Source organism: Ooceraea biroi, chromosome 2 (genome assembly GCF_003672135.1).
Source record: "Ooceraea biroi isolate clonal line C1 chromosome 2, Obir_v5.4, whole genome shotgun sequence".
Taxonomy (NCBI): Eukaryota; Metazoa; Arthropoda; class Insecta; order Hymenoptera; family Formicidae; genus Ooceraea; species Ooceraea biroi.
The window spans coordinates 11,151,917-11,161,619 of record NC_039507.1 but is presented as its reverse complement, the minus strand read 5'-3'; the positions used below and the strand labels follow the sequence as shown (position 1 = coordinate 11,161,619).

The window sequence follows — 9,703 nt, the reverse complement described above, 5'->3', positions numbered from 1 at the left end:
AGAAAAAAAAGGAAATGAGAAGAATGTTAGAGGAAATTGATGGGAAATGGGGGAGGGGGATGGAGGAGATAAAGAGGAAGGTGGAGGATATAGGAAAGGAGATGAGTAAAATGGAAGTAAGAGAGGGACATGGAGGAGAGATTGGGTAAGTTAGAAAGAGAAAGTAGAGAGGATAAGAAGGGAAATAATGAGGAGTTGAGAGATAGGATGAAAATAATGGAGATGGAGATAGAAGGGAAGAAGAGGGAAGAGAAAAGGAAGAATGTAGTAATAAGAGGGATGAAGATAGAAAAGGAGGGAGAGGAAGGAATAAGGGAGAGTGTAGCAAATTTGCTAGGAGAGATTGAAGTAGAGGTGGAACTTAGGGAGGTTAAAAGAATAGGAGAAAAGGATAGAGAAGGAAGGGAAATGATATGGGTGAGACTAGGGAGTAAGGAGAGAAAAAAGAGAGTGATGGAAGAGAGAAAGAAATTGAGGGGAAGGAAGGAGAGGATAGGAGATGACCTGACATAGAGGGAGAGAAGAATAGAATGGATGGGGAGGAAGCGGAGAAGGAGAGAGCTAAAGGAAGAAGAGTAAGGGAGGAATATATGAAGATGTGGAAATGGGAAGTTTTTAAAAATGAAGAAGGAAGAAGGAAGAATAGAGAGGGAACGGAAGAACAAGGGGAAAAGAGGGAGGAGAGGAGGTTTCGCAGGAGCACGGGGAAGGAAGGAGAATAGCACGAGAAGATAGAAAAAAGAAGAATGGAGAGAGGTGGGGAGGGGGAAAGATTGGGTTTTGGAATGTAGTAGGGTTGGCGGGAAAGGATGAAGAGTTGTGGAGAGAAATAAGAAAATGGGAGGTAATAATATTGATAGAGACATGGGTAGAAGAGAAGGGTTGGGATGGAGTGAAGAGGAAGTTACCGGGAGGGTATATATGGAAGAAACAATGGGCTGTGAGGGAGAATAAAAGAGGAAGGGCAAAAGGGGGAATGATAATGGGGGTAAAAGAATAGAGGGGAAAAGGTTTAGGAATAGAGAGAGAAGAAAGAGAGGTAGAGGGAATAATAACGGGTAAAGTAAGAATAGGGAGGGAGGAGTGGAGAATAATAGGAGTATATATAAATAAAGATTTAAGGAGGAAGATGAGAATATTGAAGGAATGGTGGGATAAGGGGATGGAAGAAGTGGTATTGATTGGAGGGGATTTTAATGCAAGGACCGGGGAGGGGGAAGGGAAAATAGAAATGGAGGAGGAGGAGAGGGAGGAAAGGAGATCGAAGGATAAGACAGTAAATGGAGATGGGAGGAGGTTGTTGGAAGAATTAAGAGAAATGGGTTTAGAAATATTGAATGGAGGAATAAAGGATGACGAGGAGGGGGAGTATACATATATTGGACAAAGAGGGCAAACAGTAATAGATTACGTAATAGTGGATGGAGAGATGAGGGATAAAATAGAGAGGATGGAGGTGGGAGAGAGGGTGGAATCGGATCACATGCCGATAGTGGTTAGGTTAGGTAAGGTAAAAGAGAGGTTAGGTAAAAGAGAGAGACGGAAGAGGGGGGATGAAAGGGAGGAGAGAGGAGGAAAAAGGGTGGGAAGAATGGAATGGAGCGAGGAAAGTAGAAGGAAAATTTAGAGAGAGAACAGAAAAGATGGAGTGGAAAGGGGATAAATTAGAGCAGAGAGTGAGAGAGATAGAAGGGAGGATAAAGGAGATTAAAGAAGAAGTTAGGGATGGAGAAAAGGGAAAGAGGGAAAGAAAAAAGGGATGGTGGGATGAGGAATGCAAGGCGGAAAAGAAAGAATTGAGGAAAATGCTAAGAAGATGGAAGAAGGGTTTAGAGGGAGTAGAGGAATATAGGAAGAGAAGAGGAAGATATAAGAGAAAGTGTGAGGAAGAAAAGCAGGGAGAGAGGGATAAGATCATAAGGGAGGCGGGAGAAGCGAGGACGAAAGGGGAGGTATGGGAATTTTTGAAAAAGGTGAGGAAGAAAGGGGGTAGAATAGAGGAAGGGATAGGGAAGGAGGAATGGAAGGAGTATTTTATGGAATTGTTGGGGGGAGTAGAGAGCAGAATAGTAGGGGGAGAGGGTAGAAGAAGGGGAAGAGGAGAAGAGGAGGAAGATATAAGGGAAGGGGAGGTAGAGGAGGCAATAAAAAGGCTAAAACTAGGAAAGGCGGCAGGGGAGGATGGGATTGAAGGGGAGGTGTGGAAATTTGGGGGGAGGGCGCTGAGGAGGGAGATTTGGGAGATATGTAGTAGAGTGTGGAAGGGAGAAGGATGGCCGGAAGAATGGAAGATGGGGGTGGTGGTTCCAATTAAAAAAAAGGGAGATGGAAAAACGGTAGAGTGTTATAGGGGAGTGACATTATTGAATACGGCATACAAAATATATGCAATGATAATAGAAAGGAGAATAGAGAAGGAGATGGACGAGAAAAGGATGATTCCGGAAGGGCAGACAGGTTTTAGAAAAGGGAAAGGGACGATGGATAATATATATGTATTGAATTATGTGATAAATAGGGAATTAGGGAAAACAGGTGGGAAAATGATAGGATGTTTTGTGGACATAAAGGCGGCATTCGATAGTGCGAATAGGGAGGTTTTATGGGAGACGTTAAATAGAAGAGGGGTAAGTGAAGGATTGAGGGAGAGGATAAAGGAAATGTACAGAGAAACGATGGTAACGGTAAAGGTGGGAGGGGTGATGTGGGAAAGATTCTGGGAGGGTAGGGGGGTGAGGCAGAGATGTCCGTTGAGTGCGAAGCTTTTTATATTGTATTTGGCGGATCTGGAAGAGAAATTGAGGAAGAGGGGGAAGGGTGGAATAGAGATAAGAGGAAAGAAACTATATTCGCTGCAATATGCAGATGACTTAGTGTTGATGGCGAAGGAGGAAGGGGAAATGAGTTTGATGATTAAGGAATTTAGGGAGTATATAAGGGAGAAAGGGTTGGAGGTGAATAGGGAAAAAACGAAAATAGTGAGATTTGGGAAAAGAAGAGCGAAAAGAAGAACATGGAAATGGGGGGAGGGAGAAGTGGAAGAGCTAGAGGAAATAAAATACCTAGGTTATGTGTTTAGAAGAAATGGAAGGCAGGAAAGGCAGATAGAGGATAGAATAAGGAAGGCAGGAGGAGTTATGAGAAATGTATGGGGAATAGGGAAGAGGTATTTCGGAAATGACTATAAGAGAAAGAGATGGTTATTTGATACACTAGTGTGGATGGTGATAGGATACGGAGTAGAGGTGTGGGGATGGGGGGAGGGAAGAAAAGTAGAGGCAATGTAGGAGAAATATATAAAATGGATATTGGGGGTGGATTGGATTACGCCGGGATATATGGTAAGGGAGGAAGTGAAAAGGGAGAAATTGAGGATGAGGTGTGCAAGAAGAGCGTGGAAATTTGAAGAGAGATTGAGGGAAGGGAGGGGAAGTGAGTGGGCAAGGGAAATGTTTAAAAGAGATAGAAGCAAGGGGAAGGGAGATCAAAGATATATCGAGTTGGGAGAAGGAAAGGAAAAGTTTTATAGAGGGTGGGGGAACGAGGGGGGGTTGGGAGGGAGGTAGTAAGGAGAGGAGAGAGGAGGAATGGGAAAGGATAGAGAAAAGAGAGAAGGAGAAGCAGGAAAAGGAGAATGGAGAAAAGATAAGGAAGGCGAAGTATAATGAGTGGTATAAGATGGTGATGGTGGAGGGAATACCGAAATATCTGAAAAGGAGATGGAAGGAGGAGAAAAGGAATAGGGTGGCAAGGTACAGACTGGGAAATGAGATGAGGGGAGGAAGGTATTGGGAAAGGGAGAAGGATAGAAAATGTAGAAGTTGTGGGGGAGAGATAGAGACGTGGGAGCATATCCTGGAGAGATGTAGAGAGGAGTCAGAGAGAGATGAAGGGATACAGGAGAAAGTAGGAAGAATATTGGCGGAGGATAGGAGGGGGGGAGGGATGGATGAACGACTTGGATGAGAATAGAAGAGGGGAAATGGGAGGATAAAAAATATGGATGAGGGAAGGAAAGGAGGGGGAAAGAGGATGAATGGAGACAGAGGGATAAATGAGGGAAGTGCAGCGGAAACGGAGGTCCAGAAGGAATGCAGAGATGGTATGAGTGAGTGGGTGAGATAGGTGTGAGTGCGTGTGTGAGAGGTTATGTTTTTCTCTCTCGGTGCGGATAGTAAGTAGGAAGAAAATTGTGAGCGGGGTAGGGTCCGCGATGTACCCTGTGAAATGGAAGTCGGTGCAATCCCGATAGGGAAGCACGGAATAAACACATACATACATACACTTATTTGTATTAATAAATATATTTCTATGAATTAAAATATTTATTCGTATAAAAATATCTGCTTAATATTATTATGTCCTTTATTTTTTAATATCAAAGGCTAGTATTCATAGTCCGTTCTTATTTCCAGACGATCTGAAGTAATGTCTTAAGATGCTGATATGACTGTGTGATTGGTTTCAAATATCTTATGATTGTACTTAAGATGGTCTTAAATCAGAATCAACAATGAATATCGGTCAAAGATACATACATACCTACAAACCTACACACCTACACACTTACGGGAGCGCCTCAGTTGGACACAGTTTACTTGGACACGTTGCAAGTGGACACCGTTCATTTGGACCACGAAAATTGCACACCGTTCACTTGGACACCGTTAATGTGCACATGTATCATTTGGACACAGAAAAATGCACACTGTGCAGTTGGACACCGTTCACTTGGACACCGTTCACTTGAACACCGTTCAGTTGCGCACCGTTCAGTTGGACACCGTTTATTTCGACACGGAAAGACATGAAAAAAAGCATTTTCCAACGTTTGTGTGTGTGTGTGTGCGCGCGCGCAAACAAACTATGTCCATCTTTCCGTGTCCAACTGCACGGTGCGCAATTGAACGGTGTCCAAGTGAACGGTGTCCAACTGCACAGTGTGCATTTTTCTGTGTCCAAATGATACATGTGCACATTAACGGTGTCCAAGTGAACGATGTGCAATTTTCGGTGTCCAAATGAACGGTGTCCACTTGCAACGTGTCCAAGTGAACTGTGTCCAAGTGATATACACTCCACACCTACACACCTACACAACTACACACATACACACCTACACACATACATACATACATACATACATACATGCATACATACATACATACAAAGTATGTGTGTATACAGTGTTACAAAGTAATTACATATAATCATACACGAAGCTCAACATTTTGTTTAGTATTTTTTCATAAATTGTATAATTGTCATAAATAAAATAATTGCATGTTTGATTTTAATAATGATATCATTTTAAATAGGTGCATCAAAAAAAGGAGGATATTGTAAAAATACAAAGGAAGTAGAAAAATATATCCAAGGGTGGTTAAGAAGAGCTGCTGAGAGAGGCAAACTGAGAACATAATATAATAATAAAATATATTATAAAAACAATACTTTATACTAAACACTTTTACTTTATATATTATAATAATATAATAAAAAAGCTATTAAATTGAATTGTTCTTTTTTTATTTTTTATAATTAACTTATATTAATAATTTATAATAATTAACTTAATTGCAAAAACATTATAACTCCTACTAACAAATTCAATTTCTAATTAAGTTTGATTTTAATGCTATATTAAAAGCTATATTAATGCTATATTAAGAATTTAATTTGTTAGGAGTTATAATGTTTTTGCTATTAATAAGTTCCCAGATAGCAAAATGCTAGCAGTATGCCAACAGTGTGTCAGCAGACTCAATCATTAATTCGCAGCAGATTCCGCTCCACTGCGTCCTCATTAAGCTTTGCTTTTGCTAGCACAATGTGCCAGCACGATATGATGGCAAAAACACAGCAGAAACAGATCACGGCATGCCGTCACGATGTGATGCTAGAAACATAACAGATATCGAACAGAGTCTGCAATATCAGTTATTGACAGCAGATGTACAGCAGAAATCGGGCATGATCTGCTATCACAATGTGACAGCAGAATAAATAAGTGTTTTGAAATGGCATTTAATAAAATTTAAAAATCGGTGTTAATTTACAAAATTTTATTGCGTATTAATTGTTTATATACATATATACATATTATTATACACTACATTATTATTACATATACATATATTATATTATATACAATATTTATTATTATGTATACAATATATTGCAATTAAATTTTATATAATTATCATTTTAATAATATTTTAATGAATAACATTATTCTTATAATTTTATAACATATTACAATTAATACATTATAAAAAATATATATTATAATAAAATGTTAACTTTTACAGAATATAGAATATTAGTTTTAAATTTGAAAATATTAAAAGATTTTAATATTCTCTTCAGATTATATTTTAATAAATCATATATTTATTTAATTGTGATTTTTGTGTATGTATTTGCTGATATTGTGTGTGTATCTGTTGATTCTCTGTGTAAAATATATATTAAAAATATTAAAAGATTTTAATATTCTCTTATTCATAATAATTTTTAAATCAGTTTTAATTAATAATAAATTAAATCATGCATGTGTGAACAGCAGCTTGATGGACAAAATCGCTTTGCATGTGTATGTGCGAACATACGTACGTGAGTCTGAACCAGAAAATGGAAACGGAAAATGGAACGTCACAATTCTAACTTGCGATTATAATATCTCAGGATTAACTGCACCAATCTTATTCGCATTGGTCGCGATCGAAAGTTCGTATTCACATTTTATTATACAAGTGCCGTTAGATTTTTGATTACGGCTTTAATTCCTGAGATATTTTAATCACAAGTTGATATGACCTGTCAAATGGCATGAATTCGAGATAAGCTACTTGGTAGCAGAGATGCCAGAATGCAGACGCGGTCCGCGGTCCGAGATAGTGGAGGGGGTAACACACACAAGCGAGAGCCGCGTACGTGTTCGCTCAGCGCTTCGGCTATCTTCGGGCGGTTGTGTGACGTCACGATATAGCTACTATACAGGGTGTTTCACTCAAAGGTATAAACCTTCCGCCCACAGGTAGATCTGGTCACATTAAATAAAAAAGTCCTATACCATTTTGCAATTTATCACGTAAATTTCGAGTTATTAATAAAAGATACTGAGCGAATCAGTACGCGCAAGCCAGAGCGAGGCGGGTAGGTGGATATAACAGGGCTTGCCGCTCGCGCGACGCGATGGCCGCGAGTATCGGAGTACAGCGGCAAGTGGCGACAGACGATACGACGCGTGGATGATAATTTCTCAGCGTCTCATTCACGCGCGCGAGTTGCCGAGGAAGTATTGTCACGCATTTTTTGTTCTGATATACGTACAAGTGTTATTTATTAATATTAATAATATTAATTAATATTATTAATAAATAAAACTTGTGTGTACATCAGAAAAAATATGATTAATATTAATTAATATTATTAATAATATTATTAATTAATATTTTGGTGCTATCTTTTCCATACCACTTTGCAGTAAATAGCATGGCGCGTTTTCTTTTATAGTGGTTTCCCCAAATAGGCCTAATTCACTCTAATAAACTAATGTAAGAATTGTTCGAAGTGCCGCCCTCCTTCTTGTATACAGATTTCGGCTCTTCGTGTAATATTGCGCGTCGCACGGTGCGCCATGTCCGGCCGAAGAGCCGAAATCTGTATATGAGAAGGAGGGCGGCACTTCGAACAATTCTTACATTAGTTTATTAGAGTATTAGGCCTATTTGGGGAAACCACTATAAAAGAAAACGCGCCATGCTATCTACTGCAAAGTGGTATGGAAAAGATAGCACCAAAATATTAATTAATAATATTATTAATAATATTAATTAATATTAATCATATTTTTTCTGATGTACACACAAGTTTTATTTATTAATAATATTAATTAATATTATTAATATTAATAAATAACACTTGTACGTATATCAGAACAAAAAATGCGTGACAATACTTCCTCGGCAACTCGCGCGCATGAATGAGACGCTGAGAAATTATCATCCACGCGTCGTATCGTCTGTCGCCACTTGCCGCTGTACTCCGATACTCGCGGCCATCGCGTCGCGCGAGCGGCAAGCCCTGTTATATCCACCTACCCGCCTCGCTCTGGCTTGCGCGTACTGATTCGCTCAGTATCTTTTATTAATAACTCGAAATTTACGTGATAAATTGCAAAATGGTATAGGACTTTTTTATTTAATGTGACCAGATCTACTTATGGGCGGAAGGTTTAAACCTTTGAGTGAAACACCCTGTATAAAGGATAGCTGACTCGTCCGCCATATTGGAGCCCAAGCTTTGTTTGGTTGTGACGTTACTTTTTAGGTCTGTTCTTTATTGCTGAACTGCTGTACTAGTTCAGAGTTTATCTTTTTTACTACACAGTGAAAGGAAAAGGATAAACTCTGAACTAGTGCAGCAGTTCAGCAATAAAGAACAGACTTTTCATTACGTGGCAACTTAATTGTTTTGTAAAAATGACTGGCTGTTCGCCTCCAAATTGTTCGAACCACTCTAGGAATGGTTTTAAATTCTATAGGTAAGTATTTTTATTTATTAGTAATAACAAAATGTAACGAAAAATTTGTCTAACCTCACATCCTTCTTTTTACTTACATATATTTGTATTGACTATTTGTTAATGAATATTTCTTAATTATAATATTATATTATTACATTATATGCTTATTATAAGTAGCTAACAAATTAACAAATAGTCAATACAAATATATGTAAATAAAAAGAAGGATGTGAGGTTAAACAAATTTGTCGTTACATTTTGTTGTTACTAATAAATAAAAATATTGGGTTGTTCGGAAAGTAATTTCGTTTTTCACAAAGAGATGTCGTTAGTCGCGTTCCTCGATACTTAACCTTACTCTAAGCGGCAAATTCGTTTTATATTTTGACAACTGACATTTCAGACGTCATTTAGTATCTTATTGTGTTGCGATCTGTCAAGTAATTGTTTTTTGGCATCACATCAAACATGGAAAATCAAAGTGAGCATTTTCGTAATATTTTGCTTTTTTACTACCGAAAGGGTAAAAATGCAGTGCAAGCGAGAAAAAAATTGTGTGCCGTGTACGGAGAAGATGTATTGAGTGAACGTCAGTGTCAGAATTGGTTTTCGAAATTTCGTACTGGAAATTTCGATTTGAAAGATGCACCACGTTCAGGTCGGCCAATTAAAGCTGATGACGAGAAAATAAAGGCTCTGGTGGATGCAAACCGTCGCATAACAACACGCGAAATTGCTGAAAAGTTAAATTTATCGAATTCGACTGTTTACGATCATTTGAAACGCCTTGGATTCGTTTCAAAGCTCGATATTTGGGTTCCACACAATTTAAAGGAAATTGACTTGATTCGACGCATTACCATCTGCGATTCATTGTTGAAACGTGAAGAAAATGAACCATTTTTTAAGTGAATCATAACTGGAGATGAAAAATGGATTGTTTACAACAATGTTAAGCGAAAACGATCATGGTCCAGGCAAGATGAACCTGCTCAATCGACATCCAAGGCAGATATTCATCAAAAGAAGATCATGCTTTCTGTATGGTGGGATTGGAAGGGAATCGTATTTTTCGAGCTACTACCAAGCAACCAGACGATTGATTCGAAAGTGTATTGTCGTCAGCTGGATTAACTGGATGCTGCCATCAAGCAGAAGCGACCAGAATTGGCG

At 38.6% G+C, this 9,703-nt stretch overlaps 1 protein-coding gene across 1 annotated transcript; it reads left to right on the top strand.

Annotated features, from left to right (window-relative positions):
• The first annotated feature begins 2,789 nt into the window (after positions 1–2,789).
• On the top strand, positions 2,790–3,504 carry LOC113561455. Its single transcript, XM_026967766.1, has one exon. It carries the CDS (start codon positions 2,880–2,882, stop codon positions 3,285–3,287), a length of 408 nt encoding a protein of 135 aa, XP_026823567.1. The 5' UTR covers positions 2,790–2,879; the 3' UTR covers positions 3,288–3,504.
• The last annotated feature ends 6,199 nt before the right edge of the window (positions 3,505–9,703 follow it).

Bases quoted from the DNA above. Each gene is read 5' to 3' on its own strand.
- LOC113561455 (XM_026967766.1), top strand. From the start codon at position 2,880: ATGGCGAAGGAGGAAGGGGAAATGAGTTTGATGATTAAGGAATTTAGG.